Source organism: Branchiostoma floridae, chromosome 6 (genome assembly GCF_000003815.2).
Source record: "Branchiostoma floridae strain S238N-H82 chromosome 6, Bfl_VNyyK, whole genome shotgun sequence".
Classification (NCBI taxonomy): Eukaryota; Metazoa; Chordata; class Leptocardii; order Amphioxiformes; family Branchiostomatidae; genus Branchiostoma; species Branchiostoma floridae.
The window spans coordinates 26,263,995-26,284,705 of NC_049984.1; the positions used below are offsets into that span (position 1 = coordinate 26,263,995).

Consider the following 20,711-nt stretch of genomic DNA (forward strand, 5'->3'; position numbering starts at 1 on the left):
GAAAGACATAAATGGAACATGGGGCAGATTATATTCAAATTAGGCTGGCCGGGATGAATGGAAAAATATATACAAATTAAGCTTTTCAACTGTACCTGACAGAAAGCTACTGGTGTTGATACCCAACACCGCCTTAAAATGATACACGCAAGTCAGTGAGATATGTGCCGTTACCTTGTGCGCTCCAATAGAAGACGTAGTTGGTCTGCTTCTACTTGTCATTCTGGACAGGTGGTACTTCATGTATCGCTCAAACAACGTGATCTACAGCCACTGTTCGGTACGTACGCCTTCACAAGCTGGACCATGTGGCGGAGTGGAGGGACGGGACGGAGGGGGAGAATCGAGATTGTGGGAGGCGGAGGTGTGGCGTGGTTGGGTAACCGATACTGCTCATAGGCGAGGGGGATAAAGGTGGCCGGATCTCGGGATCGACGGGGTCACAGGCAGCGACTATGTTCCATTGACATTGTGGCAACTAGACAAATAGAGGTCATGGTCAAGGTCAGCGAATAGACTTCAGAGCTAACCCGCTCCTGTGCTATAACGGACCTCTGGTCTAACTAGTGGTAGGAAATTGGCATTTATACTTCTCTCAGCTCTCACCATAAAACCAAGGCTCAAACAAGATGAGGTTTCAAGTTTACATTCCTTTTATTCGAACTTCGTACGGTACACAACATTGTTCAAGATCAAAGGTACAAGTACATGGAATACAAACGAGGCATCAATGCATCAAACACCTCACAATACACATCGTCAATCTGACACCCTAAATAACTAAGGACCCACCCCGAAAACAGGTAAATTTGGAAGACACCACATACTAAGCAACAGCGCCCGTCAGAATATATAAACCGGCAAATCTTACCAGAATGTCAGTTGCTTAAACGAAGTATGGAGAAAACTGCCCGGGGCGGACAGAAACGCGAGACATTTTAGGTTACTTAAATGGTTACTCCAATACCCAATCAATAGCAGCCTCCGGGTCATCTGTCTGCTTTGCCGCCATAGTTGCAGAATTACTTTCAAAACCCATCTCCACTAATGCTCAAGAAGTCTTGTTTGCTGATCTTCTTCAATGCGGTTGCGATGAATCTCGTCCTCGTTGATTATTCTTTGAATGTAGCGTTCAAGACGCAGATCCATCATATAGACGTTATTTTCCAGCAGCTGGTACAACTGATATCCCCAAAGTAATGAAATACTGTATGAACCTACTTTTGGTTACATCATGCCCACTAGGAGTGCCTCATCCCTCACTGCTTCACAAAAATCTGGAGCCTGCCCCAGCAAGACCCCCCTGGGCCCTATCCCACTTTTCATCTATCATATTACTAAAGAAGCTTAGATAGTGTGCACGTTTCGCACTTTCACTTATATGAATTCTTATTACCTTGTCTTTCGTAATAAGACGCTGCCTTTCAGCTATGCACAAGCTTACAGTGGAAGAGTCATTTTCATCTCCGATACATTCAAATATTGGTCGGTTGGAACGGACAGAATTGGGTTTAGGTTCGTCACAGACTTGGCCAAAGTAAACACCATATTTGGCTGCCATGCCTACAACTGAGGAGATGCTTTTGGCAGTTGTTTTTGCCTCGTCGGTGGCTGACTCCATGGGTGCGTTTCTTCCTTGGAGTCACCGTCACGGGCTTGACTGCGCGGATGAAGCCAGCTTTTCTTGTTGGGCTAACAGAATTCTCTGTCTGCCGAGGCTTCTCTCCCTGTTTTTCCATTGAAAAATCGTTCTTGAATTAGTTTGCATCATTGGCCAGCATGTACGTATGTGTTAGATTTAAAGACATCCGACATCGCCACAAGCGCTGTTTCCGTGGCCGCTCTGGTTAGAAACAGGGTCAGAAGTAACCGCTCGCTTGCCGGCTTCCAAATGGTCTGTTATTAATTACAGTATTGCCTCACTTTCTACTTCACCCAGACTACACATTATGCAAATCCTATTTTCCTCAGGAATTGCTTGGTACCCTCCGGTTTTAATGTACAATGGTAATATCCCTGCTCGTAACTGCGCACAGAGAGATCTTTGGCTTTTACAAAGGTTCATTTTAACATAACGTTCTGTACCATTGAAAAGTGGCTATCCCCACCAGTCACTATGTGGCTGATAAAGACCTTGTTTGCCAGTAGCTTCTTCGCAATCTCCCTGCCAGCAACTTCTGTAGTCCCCATTTCGTCAAGTTGTTTGAGGTTTGATTTTTCCGTTTCTGTGTGATGGACCTCAATATACAGCCTTTTATAATCACTAAAAAAATAGTCACAAAACAACTGATTTTATCTTGTACGCAAGGTCCTTTTCATTGTGCTATTTCAGTTTAATTGTTTTCCCCATGTCAAACTTTCATCCTGGTGTCCTTTAGGCCTGTTACATGGTGCCCCACCTCTTGACCCTCACATTCAGCAAGGGTGAAGCTTCAGACAGTACATTCCGACCTCTGAAGTCCGAGCTGTTGGCATCACTGCAAAAGAGCATTGTAGGAGGATAAAACGTAGAATATGACGAGATCCCTGTTCCATTGGCTAAATTTACAACTGCCGAAAATCACTTGTAAGTTTTGTTGAATATCAAAAATATAGTCATTTTTACGCTGACGGTTGACTGCAGTTACACCACATGATCTAACTGCAGCATTTTTGCTCAGAACCTAGAGGTTCTGAGTTCGAATCCCGCCATGTCGCCGATCTTGTGACAGTTTTTAAGGGGGAAAGGCACCTCACACACATTTCCACACTTCAGTCTTAAGTAGTGAAAATTTCAGCTAGCTAATAAATCAGCTAGGACAGGATATTAAATGGAAGTCCAATTTCTTTGGGTACAGCCAAGCACATTAAAGCAGCCGGTACACTTGTCAAACGAGTAGGGGGTCCTTCCTTGTGTTAGCGGATCAATGTATGAGCAGATAAAATGTACTTTAATCCAGCACACCAAACCCGGTACGGTGTGCTGCGTCATGAGGCAGTTCATCGGGTATGCAATGCAAACATACAAACAAAAGGACACACCTTCTCATTTGTCAGGAGACTCGTGGGTTCTTCGAGGTTCTCCAGCTGGATGCTGGAATCTGTGTCAGGTGCGATGACGTATGGGGTAATGCGCAGCTGTTTGGCCACCCTGTTTTCTTCGATCCTTAATAGAGCCAGCTCCCCCATCTTCAGCAGCTCTTCCTGCAACTGGTCAGAACAGAAGAAAAGTAGATACATGTTATACATTTGTTTACAACTTAATTTGTGCAATTGGTACATAATCATGTACCTTCTACTCTTCATGTTGACCATCTCTGGACCTGTAAGGAATTGATTTATGGAGTTATTTAAAGTGAGCAGTACCTTCAATGCCTGTACCAAGTTGAAATATACACCATCTAATACATGTACTTAAATTGTTACTTACACAATAGAAATATCAGCTAAGGCTATAGAAGACTTGTAACTCCACTTTAAATGCTCAATACCAATAAATATGCTATATGGCAGACCACTAGTTGAGGACTCTCACTTTACCCCAAATCACCTTAAGTTACGGAAGTACAAGAGGTAGAAATATATCAAAGAAGAAAACTTTTAATAGGTTAGGTCACCCTTGGTCTTCACAAAAACGTTTTGCATCGCAAACCTGTGCAGCTTATCAATTTACCTTTCTAAGAATATGATTTATTTTTAACCGTGACTTATTATTTTGGCCAATGTCAAAGTGCCAAAGAAGTGCATGCAGATATATGGACTATTTTCTATTAAGAAAACATTTTTAATCCTGAAGTTACCTTACTGGCTTTTGTTTGCCATTTTGCTGTGGGGGAGGACAGGTGGTCCCATCGTTGTCCACTTTAAAATTTAAAAGCTCCTTCATCAAAAAGATGACATACCATTTAGTACAGGCAACTTGACACTTTCTCTGTAGTATCCGTTCAGTATGTCTTGGAGGGTAGTTGTTCCATCCCTATCCGATGACAGGTACAGGGTTGTCTGACCACCCTTCCTTCACAAGTTGCCTGGCAAGCACACTTGATCTGTGTGGCAAGGAGGACACTGAAGAGTCTGTAAAAGGAGAGTACGATTGCTCATTGTTTGCGAGTTGAATGAAACTGTACCAATGAAACAAAGGCATAATTTTCATAACATCGTAAATAGTAACAAGACAGTTTCTAAACGCCAACAAAATGTCAATAGGATAGAGACGTATTTTAACTTCATACAACAACTTCATATAAACAACAAAACTCTTATACCGTAACATAACAAAACGTGTATACAACATCACAACTAAAACGGGAAATCCTTATCAAAGTCTCTATGTAAAAAATAGACACAGAAACGTGGGCTGAAAATCGAATGCGGAAATCACATAAACACCAGTTCTTTAATCAGTCAAACTGCGTATCTGGAATCAGTCCTCAAATCCAAAGGAGTTTCTGGAGTCGGTGCCCGTACATATATCTGTCAAGACGTTGAGGGTGAGACTTGTGTCATGTAGATCTCCATGTGGTCCATCGAGCAAAGGGAGCCACCTGTGTCACAAAGTTAACAAAAATTGAATATGTATCAGACAGACACCAGTCTTTGAAGAGGAACGAACACACCTCTACTATAACGTCAGTATACCGTATGCTCTCCATACACATGATTCAAGGAACAGTGGATCAGCTGTATAAGTTTTTGGTATCCTCCATCATGGAAACTGAGTTCTACTTTTTTTAAAACTACTAAACAGTGTATTCAACAGGGCTTGTTTGACCACTTGCTTGTGGCGACTGCCCACAATGCCACCCATCTTGTATTTCTCAGCCACCTCATTGACAAGGGCGAAAACGTCAGGTGTGGCGACTGCCACCTCGATGTGCGTGGCAAACTTCGCTTTGGTCACCTCTGCCGGATTCTGAAAGATATTCTCACAGACAAGACGTCAAATTTTATCATCAGTCAGCGGATATAAATTTGTACAACTTTGGAAGCCCCTTTGACATGTCATTGAGGGATTCTTTTATAGCTCTCGTCTTGGATATCCGTTTTGTTACAACTTACAGCGAAAACTATCCCGGAAGTCTTTCAGGGGCCAAGTGTACTTTCCACTCTTGTCTTGGAACTCGCCACGCCCGCCACAATTTTGTTTCCAGCTCAGTAAGGGCTGCATCTGCATATGTTGCAAATCCAATAAGTGCATGGATATTGCAATACATATGATTCATTTTTGACAAATTGTCCTGTTCCTGCGTGGTCAGAGTCTCCCAGGTCTTTTGCACATTTGGAAGAATTTCTTGTCAATACTGCTGGTTGAAACGTTTCTGACTTGCGGCGCCCATCTCCCATGGTGTTCCTAAAGGAAGACACCGACTCAACATACTTGGCTTCTATCGTTAACCGTTAACCAAAGTCTTTGACATTCCTGTTTCACTTAATCTAAATGCATAAATCCAGCCCCCATTCTGCTTCTTCCATCTCAATATCTCCTTTTACCTCAACATTTCCCAGTGAGCTCCATGTTTTTTTTGTTCCGTGCCCTCTTCGGTGCTGTTTCTGTTAAGTGTTTTTATTGCTTTCTATAAATAGCAGCGTTTTTTTTCTTCCTGTCTTTGATACTCGCTACCGACTTTGCTGTTGTATCAATTGAAAATGAGCAGTTGCAAGAAACTTGTGTTACTTGCACATCTGTGGAATAGACAGCCCGTTCCGGTGAAAACATCAGTCTAAAAACTTTTTTTTTGGTCACAGGATCTGTCCTTAATATAACGTTATGTATGTATGTATGTACAGTATGTGTCCGGGTGTGGTCAATAATTAATATTGTTTTTTTTATTCGTGGTTTATAACGTATTATTCGACCGCCGCTAACAAATGGCTTGCCGCTTGTGCTACACATTTTTCAGCTTTAGGTCAGTCGTCCTCAACTTGTGGGTGGTTTTAGAGCTGCCGAACTGCCAAAAGTGTCATTTTTGAAACACGTCTTTGGCTCTGGAGGGCTTGACGGTTTTTCTTGGGACAGTGTTCTACTGGCAAGTACATGCAAGGTTCACCAGGTTGGTTCGAATTGTTACTTTAACCTTGAACAGCAGCGCTGCAATGTGATCACATGTCTGCCCAGACCTGGACACAAACAGTGTTAAACACACAGTAAAAAGCTAACATAGATGTGTAGAGCAGGAACTTTTTGTATTTAGAAGTAAATCTTCTAGTAAAGTTTTAATGACAGACAATATGCAATTCATTTGTTAACTCACCCAGCTGTATAGTGAGCAGCAGGTTTTCTTGACTGTGCCAGTAGGGTGGCAGCACACCCATGTGGTAGCACACCCGTGTATTACGGGGTAGGTCGTTGACCCTTGCCGATAGCCTACACTTTGCTAGGAAGAAGATGTAGCCACCTTGCTTACTAGAGTAGATCTTATCCATTCAGCCACTGGTGTAGTAGATAAATGCCTTCCCTTCCTTGTAAGCAATCATTATTTTTATTATTGGGTGGGCAGACTACTCACTATGGAAATTAATTCATATAAAATCATCAGGCCTTACTGAAGCCCATACCCGCTTCCCCAAAATTGGAGAGCGACCACTTTAACTAATTACCGGACCATATTCCGTCCCTTTTATTTCGTAAACAAAACTGCGCTCACCTGTTGAGCATTTAATCCGGCCTGCTGCGCTTGAGGTGCTGCTTGGCCTGCTACCGCCCGGCACCTTGTTGTTGTCCAATCTGAGAGAGATGCAAACACTAGTTAGGGTCATTATCGTGTTCTACATTCGGCAAATTCCCCTAAACATTTACTAATCACCTTCCCATAACGTAAGGATCAGAACGATTGAAATTAAACCTGTTGCGCTCCCTGCACTGTCTGGGGTGGAACCTGGGCTGCCTCAACTGGCTGCTGCGGAACCGCAGCCGCCGCTGCTGCCCCCTGTAACATTGCAGCCTGACCGGGAACCTGTTGCGGCGCTGGTGGCTGCTGCTGCCCTGCCGCCTGTCCTGGGGCCTGGACCTGGGCTGGCAGCTGCTGCGGGCCACCCGCCTGGAGAGGACAGTTGAACTCCTTGTTTAGCAGCCTCTGCAGTGCTGTCCTCTGCCCTTCATCTAATGCTGGTGGAGCAGGTGGCAAATGCTGAAATGGACGGAGGTTGTGGAGAAACCAGCCAGAGGATGGAGGTGTGGATTGTTGGTCAATAGCTGTTGGACTATCTAAAGATGTCTGCCCCTCCTGATCCTGCCACTGCTGGTGGTTGAGATGGTCCCTCTTTTTTTCGATTGATGATTTTAACTTCTTCAGGTATTCTTCCTCGAAGTGTGGCCCCACAAAGGATGGCTGCCCGGTTGGTATCTGCTGCTTGCCATCAACTTCCTTGAATAGTTGGAGATCTGGGTCCGTTGAGGATGGTCGCCACACAGTGTCGGTTGACCACATCTTGTACTGGATGGTGACGTGCTCACTCCTATCGTCAGTAAACCTGAAAGAGAGGTAATCTTTTTGTGGGCTTGTTTGTCATCATGGAAATGATATCATTAAAGAAGTTAAAGTTCAGCGCTAAGGGCGATGTTCTCGACAGCCACCCAGCTCTCTGGCTCCAAGACCAACCGCACAATGATTCATTGATTCTCCCTATCCATTCTGAAGACTGACAGCATTTTTGTGCACACTGACCTTTAGGTTGTCTGTTGGAAAATGGTGTGCTGTGTCCAAAACGGTTCAGCACTTAAGAGCGGTCTGGTAATGGAACAGTGCAGAAGAAAACATGCGGCATGTGTGGTCTTCAGTAAATGAAGGGTTGGTAAAGATATGGCATAACGGGGGATTGGTAAGAAAGTTAAGTGAAATTTAGTGTCACACCTTGGCAATATTTACCTCTTCAAAACTACTGCATTTAGATTAGGGAGATTATTAGTACGTAGTACCCACCTATGTAATCCTGTCTTGTGATGGCGTATAAATGTAGCTTGCTGGAGGGTAGCCTGTGTTTACACAAGCTCTCGCCGGCTGGGCTTAATGACCCCCTCCCCCCGAGAGCTTGTGGCAGAACACTTCTAAGCCGCGCGGACCATTCCAGTTTCTGGAGTCACCAATAGGAAGCCAGGATAGGAATTACTATGGTAACCGCCCAGCCATCACGTGATCCGCGGCGCCAGGCCGGGCGGAGTAGTAGGCGGGGACAGGAAACTTGATCGATCCCCCGCGTGCAGTTCTCAGAAAAATGGCGACGGACAGCACAACACCAGAGTTTCGGAACGTCCTGCAGACAGTGTGTGCGGACTTTGGGAGTCCCTGGCCCCTGAAGCCGCTTCAGGAAGAGACGATCAAATATTTGGTCTCTCCTTGCTGGTCAAAGCTGACCGGAGTCTCTCCCCGCTGGACATAGCTGACCGGAGTCTCTCCTCGCTGGACATAGCTGACCTGAGTCTCTCCTTGCTGGACATAGCTGACCGGAGTCTCTCCTCGCTGGACATGGCTGACCAGAGTCTCTCCCCGCTGGACATAGCTGACCGGAGTCTCTCCCCGCTGGACAAAGCTGACCGGAGTCTCTCCTCGCTGGACATGGCTGACCGGAGTCTCTCCCCGCTGGACAAAGCTGACCGGAGTCTCTCCTTGCTGGACATGGCTGACCGGAGTCTCTCCCCGCTGGAAAAAGCTGACAGGAGTCCCTCCTTGCTGGACATGGCTGACCGGAGTCTCTCCTCGCTTGACATGGCTGACCGGAGTCTCTCCTCCCTGGACATAGCTGACCGGAGTCTCTCCCCACTGGAAAAAGCTGACAGGAGTCTCTCCTTGCTGGACATAGCTGACCGGAGTCTCTCCTTGCTGGATATGGCTGACCGGAGTCTCTCCTCGCTGGACATAGCTGACCGGAGTCTCTCCTTGCTGGTCATGGCTGACCGGAGTCTCTCCTCGCTGGACATGGCTGACCGGAGTCTCTCCCCGCTGGACAAAGCTGACCGGAGTCTCTCCTTGCTTGACATAGCTGACCGGAGTCTCTCCTTGCTGGACATGGCTGACCGGAGTCTCTCCTCGCTGGACATAGCTGACCGGAGTCTCTCCTTGCTGGACATGGCTGACCGGAGTCTCTCCTTGCTGGACAGGGCTGACAGGAGTCTCCAGCTCTTTCTTCCACCTGTGGACCTCCTGGTCATGGTTCTTAGACAGTTGGTCAACTGCTCTCAAGGTTTGTTTGTGGCTGACTGTTACTCCACAAGACTTCATCCTCTTATACAGTGCAGCTGATGCATGACACTTGAAGAGGCTAATGCCTAAACAAGTCTGCATGGCAGACATGGCCCTATTTCTCGCGCGGAATAGAGCAGCTGCTGATGTGGCTATTATTGGCTGCCGTCGTGCCTGTTGTTTTTTTCTCAGCTGCTGTCGCTGGATGACAGTCACCTTTCTTTTGATGCAAGATAGTGCCTTACTGCCAGCCTTTCTAGATGGTTTCCTTGTTCTTACAGTGCCAAGCACGTTCCTTGTTCTGACTGTCTCATTTGTAGGGCTTGAGATGACCCGTAGTACTCTTGTGATGGTTGGAGCTCTGTCTTCCAGTTCCTTTGTTATGTTTGAGATATTAAAACCTGCTAGTGTTGAACTGCGAAGGATTGATGGCTGGGCCGGTGAGCATATGGCTTGTGCTTCTTTATTGAGCACAGAGAGGACATTGGTTAAGATGAACGGTTTTATCTTCTCATGTTTGCACACAGCATTTGCAACAGTGGAATACTTGTAATCCAGCAGAGGCTTCACAATACTTGTCATCTGTGGTCCAATATTCCTGATCTTGTTCTCTAGAGAAACCTGTCAGAAGAAAGAAAGTTGTTGTCATTAAGGTCACGTAAGAAAAAAAATGCCAGGTAAAAGAGACAACTACTGAAAATTAGGTATTGTCATCATATAAGTACCGTGTGATTATTAATTACCCGTAGTGCCTGCACTATTTTTACAGCTGCATTCTACTGATTTCTTTTACCTTCATGACTTGGTTTTCAATCTTAAAGCAACCGCTGTCAATCTTCTGTACAAGACTTAATCTAATTTAAAATGTTTCTGCATTCTTTAAGTCTGACAATGACCATTACATGTAGTACAAAATAGATTAAATCTTAACATCCTCATTACTAATTAAATGATAAAACAATAAGGGTTTGCATAAGATTTCGACAAAATGTTTCAACAAATTAGGGCATATCATGAGTGTTGTACTGTTGGTATCTTTTCTTTAAAAAATTGAAGGCTCAATGCCCATACAGTAGTGTGTACCATTACTTTTTCAGACATAATAAAAATTTTAACACACAGCACGACTAAACCTGAACAAAGTACTGTATTATTCCCTGGAACATTGTATGATTAGGGGATATTAAAACTGTAGAGTCAAAACTGAAAGCCCGACCGGACAAGAACGCATAACACGTCAAAACAGCCGGCGCCAAACCTCTGCTTGGAAGGTAGGTTGTATTCATTTGACTTGGTCTATTTATTTGGCTGTGTATAGAACGAAATACAACCAGGGCTACACAACTATTATCAAGGGCTAGCGAGAACGAGAACAGCACAGTGAATTCATTACAATACAGTCGAGTATACACATATTTTCACTTCCATACAATATGTTAATTCGAACCTGTCATGTGTTGATTTCAACCATCATCATGTTAATTCAGTACCGCTACACAAATACATGCCAGAACATGTCCCTAGTAAGAACTATAGATACAACGTTCGAACGATACTTTTTTTTTTCGATATCGAAGCCCCAGAAAAAATTTACAGCTGCAAAAAAGGCGCCAAGTTACTTACTTTGAATGTGGAAGGACTTGTTGATGACTTCCGAGGCGTCGTTCCTGGTGAGAATAACTGTCTCCGTCGCTTCGTCACCTTGCCAGGAGTGCCTGGCGTTGAGCGGGTTCTCTTCTGGCGACGCGCGAGAAACCCGTTTTTTCCACGATCCTGGAATTTTTCCCTTGCGTCCATACATCGTTTGTTAGCGAGTGCAAACGACTTTATCACCGTAAAACACTCGGCGCAGACGAAGACGCTGGGTTGATATGATTGTGACACGATGTTTACGCCTGTAAAACTTTCGACGACTTCTTTTATCGTAGTTTCTGCTTTTTCCACGTCTGCATCTTTTCCAAAAATGTTCCTACGCTTCTTACGAGTATTCTCGTCGAAAATTTTGCCACAGTTTGCACATTCGTTGTCAGGAATACCGCTGAGAACGATGTCTTCGCACTCTTTTCTTGGCGTCCCCGTCGTGTGCGCCATTTTCTGGCGCGAAGATGAAGAAACTTGGGAAAATGACAGCCAGATATCCTCTTCGCGAGCGGATAGCCACGCCTTCCGCACGAAACTTTCTGGTACATCAAAGGGCGGCCGACATCCATCATTGCGTAGCGACCGACAGGCCCGTAGCAACCGGCTCCGCTGGGTGCCATGCCGGCGGCGCGCGCACGTGACTTTTACATCTCATTAGCACCATATATGGAGGCCCACTGCCGACAATATCCGCGAGGTTTAGACGGACCTGACATCAAGCTCCTACGGGTGGCGGCAATTATAGGGCCGGCCGCTAGGGGCTTGATTTTAGTCAGGCTAGCTGGAGGGTAGTTCCATAAACTTCAAATCCTTGACAACAAATGGTTGCTTGATTTCCGGAATATACTTAGCCAAAGAAAGAAGTTGGTCTGTTGTCAAGGACTGCACAAAGCTGTAAACACATGTACATCTGTCTATTACTGGTCAGGGTTAGGTGAGTAGAGTCAGGAGCATGCTCGTAGCAGAGACGTCGACCGTTCTCCAGCAACTTATAGGCCCCACAGGGTAAACAGACGACCTTGCAGTGTGGCGTACGTACTTCCTGCTTTAGAAAGTTCACCCACCAGGGAATGAATGCCTCATCAACCCACACTGTCATACTCCACCTCACCAAGCCTGCACCATTGTGTCATGTTCCTTCACTACAACCACCTGCTGAAATGATAAAAAAGGATTTCTAACCTTACAAATCCATGAGTGTGTCTGTATTGGCATCAATGCTGTCATCGTTAGCAACATCAGCAGAGTTGGACTGTTGTGCATGTTGCTCCTCAACACTTTCCTTCTGCAGGAAGTTCTGGATCCAGTTTTCTTCGGTAATCCGCTTCATTCCCTTGGCGACGGGATTTGTGAATGTTTCGACCAGGCGTCTTCCTGGGGTGACAGTGTAGACATTCCCTCTTCCAATAGCATCAGTCATCTCTGATGTCGTTCTCCGCTGAAGAAGTGGTGTGGCCCACAGTCTGTTTGGTGCTGAACAACTGAGAACAGAACCGTCTGGCTTCATCGAACAATGGGACAGCCAGTATTTCTGCCAAGAACCTCTTTTATGAGACATGGAACCATCACTAACAACTCATTTACATATCAATTCCTCGAAAACTTGAGGTTCTTATATAAATGACGTTTACACGTGATGTACACGAATGAACATACTGAAAATATTTACATGGTACTAAACCGGCGTGCGGCTCGTCTTCGCTATCCTGCTCGGACTGATTAGTGTCGTCCGTTTGGTGTGGATGATGGCGATACAAAGATAGGTACAAAATGACCTGAAACTAGTAGATATACATGTACAGCTTAGTACATTGTTAAAGGGAGAAACAGCTCGATACTATTGTTCTCAGTTCCTCCATTAACTTACTCTACTCCCTGGTATCTTCTTCAAATGGGTATGATATAGAAATACACTACCTTAAATAAGGCATGTTGTGGGAGACATTTTGGCACTTTTGTAGACTGCGTTTGCAGCAGTGCAAACATTTACTAAAGCTACAGACCCTGGCTGCCCCTCGCCAGCAGAGAACATTTCTGCATGGCTGGCCTGCCCACCTCCCACTTCCCTGATCTGAAAGTTTAAATCACATGAATATCAGTGGTTTTGTTTAAGTTTAATTCTAGAGTCTAAGATCACATGGCTACATGCTAAGTATATGTTCCAATTGTCAAGCAAACATTATGTAAGATATGACGAATTATCCTGTGTAGCTTTAGTAAAGATTTAGTAAAGATTGCCATTTCTAAGTATGTTGGGCAACGTATATTCTGTCAGAAGTTCAACTGCAACTTTAGTCCTTACCTCAGAACATTTTGACGTATTTTCCAGCATCATTTAGTACATATACAAATTTTATCCCCAAGACATAAGTGGAATTGTGTAGTCACTTGTCACTTCATATTAGTGTCTTTAAGTGCAAGTTATTCTTACCATTTTGGGTTGCTGTCTCCTGTTTTGAGGCCAGTGCTTGAAATATGCCCTCGCAGCTCGCACTCTTCGTTGTCGCTCCAAAGATTCATCATTGACCCATATTTTAGGATTATGTAAACCTACTACTTGAAGATTATGGATCACCATTCATTATAAGTAACGATACAAAAGAGATTCCCAGCCTTATCTAGATGGCCTATGACAGCAAGCCTTTTAAGGCTGTCAGATGTTTCAGCAAGCCATTTCTATGGAGTTGCTATTGTCCTGCAATCTGCGAGTTGAGCTGAGTAGAAATGGATTGACTGGTAATTGCAGAGCACTTCATGGCGGCTTCTGTTTCTGCGTCTGACACTGTGTGAATGTCAAACTTCTCAATTGCTTTTTTGTAGTTGTCGAACCCGGTTGTCACGAAGGCAGCTTATTGGTGACTAGGAGATGTGATAAGCTTACGTTGTATAGCGTACCAACAATTGGCACAACATCTTGCGCCGTTGCGTGCACAGTTTGACTCACTCGCGGCCCACGTGCCAGTTTGAGAGGAACTTTTCGTTGATGTGGAAAACCATGGTCAAGTGTTGAATTTATGCCCACCTTCTCGGCCATTATAGTCAACAACAACAAAAAACAACAATCAGTCCACAAAATGTCTCGCTGCGAGTACCAGGGGTCCTGGTCGTCTGCAGGTGGCTGGTCCTGGTCGTCTGCAGGTGACTGGTCCAGGTTGCCTGCAGGTGGCTGGTCCTGGACTCTGTCATCTGCCAAGTTTGGCAGGTAAACTCTACTCATATACTTAGTCCAGACCTTCTTCCGGAAATTGTTTCTAAATCATCTACCTGTGCTCGAAGCTGTGAGATTTGTTTCGGCAATGTTTATTTACGGTTTTGAATGTCTTTACCTTGTCCTCAAGTTTTGATTTCTTCTGTCTACACTTCTGCAGGCATACTCTGAGACTTCTCTTCTTCCTTTTGTCCTCTTCAGCTGTTCTTAACGCTGTTCACATTCAGCCAACAGCCCAGACATTTCAGCCAACAGCCATTTTGTTCTGCTTCCCATTTGCTCTTGGCTTTGTCTCTTCTTTTCACCTGTTCAGTCAAGTTCTTCACATTTATTTTGACCTCTCTCCTTGACTTGAGCCTCTTTTTCATCCATCATTCACATATTCTTATTCAGCTTTTTCTCATCTATTTCTGTTGACCTCTTCACTGTTTTCCATCCAACTTCTAGAGTGGCGATTTTTTTTTTTGTTCTTGTTATTGATGTTGGAGTTCCCTTCTCTTTTGCGTAGCTATGTCCAACTTTGCAGGTGATTTTGAAGTTGATGGAGCTTCCAATTCATTCCTCTCACGCACTTGAGATTGAGTGTACGGTTCTTCAGATTGGTGTTTCTTTAGGTTTGTTCTTTTTTGCACCAGTGAGCATAGAAGTTACGAGAATGCTTACCAGGACGTTCTCCTCTACCTGCTTCCAAAAGGCCATCATATCAACACGATCATTAGCGTCACTTGCCTCTTGTATTTTCCCTTCTTTGTCCAGGTCATCTACTGTAGACCTGTATTAAAGGTAATAAATTCTTAACGTTCACAGTTTATAAAAAGAAGGGGGCCCTGGCCTATATTAGATCAAAACATTAAAAAAAAAAGAATTGAGCAAATAGAACAATATTGGACAAAAGAATAAGAATTGTCATCATTTCATTCATCATGTGCATGAAAATTATTTTTGAATTACGTGTAAATCATCATTTTCTTTCTCTGAAGGTTACAATGACACTTCATATGCTGTTGTAACCATCAGAGAAAGAAAATGATAATTTACACGTATTATATACAAGTCTGAAAAATTGTTAATCTTTGCCTTGTCAAGTCAAATATCAAAACTGGAGGGTAGATGCCATAGATCCCACAGGTGTGAGAATGGCTGTGTTCCGCCAACGTTTCAAAGTGGAGGTACAAAATGTATACCCATTCAGGACAGTACTGTGCTTAAACTGGACATCAAGCATGGTTTGGACGAATACCGAGCGAAGACCCAATGGTGACGTGGTTCTGTAGAAAGGTACAAAATACACATGATAAACTTTGTAAATTCAATCCAATATAAAGAGAATCAAAAGTTTGGGAAAATTCGAGAAAAAGCATTTTTTTTAACAAAATACACGCTGTATCCAGGCTAAAACCAATTAAACTCTGTGGTAGCTGTAACAAGTCAGTGTCATATCTGCACTCATTACATATCAATGGGAAATGATGCTATAATAAAGAAAACCATTTGTTTGGTTCTTTCCGTGGTGCTTCCAAAAACCCCAAGTAAACCTTTGTGCGCTTCTTACGTCATCATCCAGCCTCCACCGAACACCCTCCCAGACGGAATATCCACACGCGCCGCCATAAAATAGTCCGGGCGAGAATGGGAATTTTCGATCAATATGTCGAAAAGTTAGACTGTTTTGTTTGTTCTTGACCTTTTAATTCTGTTCTGTTTAAATTTTGACGATGTAAGCTATACGTTAGTCTTTCATTTGAAGTTAGGCGGAATTCCAGATGTTTACGCGCACTGATACAAAAGAAGTCTTTCGGCTCTGTGTAGAATTCAGTTATTGCAGGGCGGCCATTTGTGAGGCAAGGTTGGATATTTGCTACGACAGAATGTGTCTCTGTATTTTAGGTATTTTAACTTACCTTTGCCTAGAAAAGACTTGGCAGACATTTTGTAGTTAAGATGATAAGCCGGTTATTTATAGTAAATTATACCGTTACAGCTTGAAGCTCGAAAATACTAGGGGAAAGTGTTTTTGTTGTAATGACGACCGTATGTGGGGAAACTTTTCTGGCATTGAAATTGAGGTTTTGGCCGAAAGTCTCGTCAATGCTGTTGTGATATAATCATTGCTGGCTTTCGTGTGGAAAAGGAAGGCTGTGGAGGATATTTTTATGTGATTTTACGAATGAAAGGGAGAACAAAACACTGGGGTGGCCTGATCGGTCACACTCTTTCTCTGTGTTCACTGAGTTACATGTTGCAAGTCGCCTTGGTCAGTGTAAGGAGATCTAAAACTCTACCTAAAATTTATCTATTTTTTCTAGTTCTATTGTCTCTTCTGTTGAACCTTTACAACAATGTATGTATTTCTTTCCCACAGAACAACCCAGAGATGTTCAGCATTTCACATGGCTGCGGTGATCTCTTCAAGTGTGGCAAATCACCTCAATATCCAGAGCAGAATGCTGTCTCAACACTGCCAGCGTATTGATGAGATCAAGAGCAGCGTCTGCAACTATTGTACACCCAGATACAAACATAGCACAGAGTAAAACTATTGGTGATAACTGAAGGGACTACCCTAAAGATTAATAAATAAATAGATAAATAAAATTGGTAATGGCAGGACATCAAGCTTACCCAGGGTGTGTTAGCCAGGTCTGTTATTACAGTTGTCCAGCCTCTTGGAAACCCAGACTTCGGGGACTGTGCCTCTGGCTCAGTGGAGGTTGGTTCAGCTTAGTTAGATGGGTTTGCTGGATGTCAAGGCTACAATATGTTTGATTTGTTTTGCTCTGGTCTTGTCTGTCCTCCGATGGTCCTCACGGAGGCCCTAGGACAAGGACTCTAGAGCCACCATCTGCTGTGTAGACTAGGCCGGGAGCCGCAAAGTGTACGATCGCCGAGGTTTATTCAGTTCATCTCCAATAGTTCCAGATAGTAAAGCAGAGTAGAAATCTTACAAAGTTTCCAGAACCACTCAGGTCGCTGACTGATTCTTCAGATGAGGCGGTGTGTGGGCCTTAGGCCTAAAGTTCTCAGATCTTGCTGAGTGTTTCTCCACTTTTATTTCCTAGATTTTAGTGCCCGCCTCCAACGAAATTTGATCCGAAACGATATCAGCCTTCAAGAAGAAAAAGGTATGCTGGAACGGATCCTTTTTAACACTGACAATCCGTAGTACCCGCGAGGGAAAAGTTGCAGTCGCCCAGTGGGCGCGTACGTTCCGACTATCACTTACTCCTAATGTTAGTGGTACAAATCAGGGTTAGCAATAATAAAAAGAAATTAAATAGCTAAACTAGCACTTACCCATGCTGACCCTTGACTTGGTGGAGCAGGGTCGCGACCCCCTGGGAGTGATCCATCCTATATACACTCCGGTTACCCCACTTCACACTTCCCTTCTAAGCCAATACAATCATTGCTGCTACTCTAACTTTTGGACCAGAGTCAATCAAGGTTCGTACTGTTCGAGTTCCTATTGGTCAGTCATCATTATCAGACTACTATTTATCCTTATTATCGGCTGTCAAGGTCTCAATTCCTCGCGGCGACCATATCTCGACTGCTTCTAATTTCTTATTATAACTGACTACAAGTTTGCCGGGTACGGAAACTCGATTAGTTCGACGTGTGCCGACATAACTATAGGGTTTCCGTAATAATCAGGTGGCTCGGCACGGTTTGCTGCACAGGATATCGACGTTCAAGGACTATCGGTTCTGTCAGGTCGCTAGTTTCGTGTGTCTGAACAGCCAGCTATAGTGAGTAACTTCTACAACACAAGCCATGAATGTATGTATGAAAGGTCGATTTGTTGCACAACACAGCTTCAGCAATATAAACATGGTAAATTTGTCTGTGCCTTTATTTAGACTAGAAACTCGATTTATATGGCCTGGGAGTAAGTGTTAAAGATAGCTGCTTTCAAGACACTATTGAAGACAGATCATAGAAGGCTTTCTTGTACTCGACTGAACAACCATATATGGACTCGCCAGTGTGACTTGCAACTCCCTAATAATCTTAATGATGGCTTCATCTTCAAGGATTCTGCTAGTATCCTTATGTTGGTCATCAGTAATACCAATAATGGCATGCTTCACAGGCTAAGTCTCCTCGTCTACTCTCTTGTAGAATGCCATCATTGGATGCAAGGTCACTTGGTTCTGATTCTGGTTTTTCCAGGCAATGAAGTAGACTGAGGGAATACTGTGTACAGACAGCTTTTAGTTCTTTTAAGCGGTACTGGTCAAGCTTTTGATACAATTCCATCTCAGTGGGTGTTACTTGCTCGCCAAGTTCCGATTTGCCCAAACTCGGGAAATTAAGTGCTCACGAACATAAATGAACTTACAGTACTATTCCTTTAACTGTTATAGTCAGCAAAGCTGATAACGAGAGAGCACAGCATTGTACACACATCAAAAGACATGTATTGTTAAACCTGTGTGTCTCATTAACAATGTTTATAACAGACATGCAGTATCACATGAAAATTTTGATTATAAAAAAATATTGTCACGTTATTTCAAAATTTGTCATCCAAATATATGTTATAGACTATCATGTTCTTAATCCCCTTTCACACCTCTGCTGCAACAGCAGAAGATCTTTTTTGCTTTCTTAAATAACTTGACTATAGCCCTCTCCACTCGTGGGCTCGAGTTTATTAGCTCTTCCAAATGGGAGTAATGTTCATGTCAGCAGTCAGTTTCTCTTCCTCCTTGTAATCACTGGGCAAAGCAGAGTGTGCCAGGAAAGTCGCAGTCAGGAAAAAGTTGGATTAAGGAAATGTCTGATGACTTGGTAACTGCTTTAGGAGTAGAGTAGAGTAAACAAATATCCAATTATGAAACCGAAATCACACTTTCAATATCTAAGACCTATTGTTTGTTTACAAATATGTATCTAAAAGTTATTCAGGCAAGATTCTAGATGTCTATTGTGAAGATAGTTTCAGTAAAACGCCATTCCCGTTGCCACGCCCCCTTTTTGCCTCACACAAATTCAATATGATCTAGGTTTAAATTAAAAAGGGTTTTCCTTCCAATGATTCTAGCACGAACCTCCTGGGGTTCTCCACGTCGGTGGTGTCCACCCCAGTCAGGCTCTCATACGCGTCTAGAACCTCTCTGTACAGGTCTTCATTCAAGCAAAGGCTCATCTGCAATATAAGTGAAATTGTATGGTATAAGAGTTTTTCTCGGATTAAACCCCGCCCCCAATAGAAAACATGGTCACATTAATAAATTAAAAAAAAGCTACTTTTAGCGTGTAACGAACGTAACATACCTTGAGAAGATTCAGGACAACACTGCCTAGACTGTGAAAGCTTAAAGCGGAATGAAAAACACGGAGTGCTCCCGTCCGTATTCAACCAGGGAGTTTTAGAAAACAACAATAAACACATTAAAAAAAACACGGGTATGCTCAGACGTTAGCTAATTACGCATGTCGCCTGGCCATTTGTTCTTCTCGTAGTAGGTGGTTAATGGGCAAAATATAGTTTCCAAGTTTCAGAGCCAGATGTTTCAGCTAATTATGGATGTTACTTGTCCATTAGTGTTGTCAAATGTGTGAGAAAAACAGCACGACTTGTTGGATAATGTCGCCTAATTCGTAATGAGATAATAATGGACACTGCATTGTCTTTGATCTACTGAAGCCAGGAAGAAACTAAATTACCAATGTGTTTGGGCCAGAAAATTTGCGTAGGCTTTTCATCCTCAGGTAGTGAAAGCTGTGAAAAATGCAAGTGTATGTACATATAGTCTACAAATCATGATGCCCGTTCATGAAGTACCAGGCAATGACATATTAACAGATGTAAAAATCAGCTGTTTTGTTCAATAATCATAGTTTTTACATACCTGATTACTGCCCAGGACATCTGTTAGCATTCTGACCAGGTCATCCTTCTTAGCTCTGCTAGGTATGTCCACACCATGCTTTCGAAGCTCAACCCTCAACTTATGCACAGTCCGGCTGGCAACTGTTAGCCCATTAGGGCGCCACCTATCAGTTAGCACCGCATGAAGGTTGAGCTTCTCGAAGCTCTAGTTATGCTGTAAAAGGTAGTGATTGTTAGCCCATTTTTTGTGTTTGTACATAATTAAGTACTTAAGTGAGAAAGAATGGTTGAAAACTGTGCAGTACATCAATCTTACCATTCAGCTGTGTCCATGTTTTTATGGAGCCCTTAACATCGTCTCCTGTCACCTCCACCAATCTGAAGGGGACGCCGGCTTCCTTCATTGCGGCCACCAACTCCTTTGTTCTTCTTTGGTTGATGGCCCACACAAGTACCTGTTTAAAGATAGATCAAAATAATGACTTGAGTACAGGTACAATATTTAAAGGATAGATGAAAATGAGCTGAGTATTGTACAAATGAAAAGACTTAAGTACATAGTAAAACTGTGCAGAAAACCATGAAACATACAGGAGTCACAAATGTTATCTACACTGAACAAAACAAATATCGGGGATGGATTTGATGTTGAAAAAAAAGACTAGTTATATTATACTAGCAACTGCTAATTATGAAACATACTTGCTTCGAAAATATGTCATTCTACATGGAAGTGTGATTTACTGCTTTGTGTGGCAAAGTTTCAGTATTTAAACATACATAATTTTATCCAAGCCATGAAGCTATTTAAACAATTCAAGTTGCCTTTACCAATGATGGCGGACAATCTGTCAGAGTCCAGGTTCGC

At 43.4% G+C, this 20,711-nt stretch overlaps 1 protein-coding gene across 1 annotated transcript in view; it reads right to left on the bottom strand.

Annotated features, from left to right (window-relative positions):
• LOC118418255 overlaps window positions 1-10,956 on the bottom strand; it is a 14,281-nt gene extending 3,325 nt beyond the window's left edge. Inside the window, exons 1-5 of the mRNA XM_035824101.1 lie at window positions 10,779-10,956; window positions 8,331-9,105; window positions 6,822-7,449; window positions 4,775-4,891; window positions 3,022-3,189 (exon numbers count right to left, since the gene is read on the bottom strand). Of these exons, the coding sequence (XP_035679994.1) occupies window positions 3,022-3,189; window positions 4,775-4,891; window positions 6,822-7,449; window positions 8,331-9,105; window positions 10,779-10,956 (1,866 nt within the window). The remainder of the gene's footprint in view (window positions 1-3,021; window positions 3,190-4,774; window positions 4,892-6,821; window positions 7,450-8,330; window positions 9,106-10,778) is intronic.
• Window positions 10,957-20,711: the final 9,755 nt, after the last annotated feature.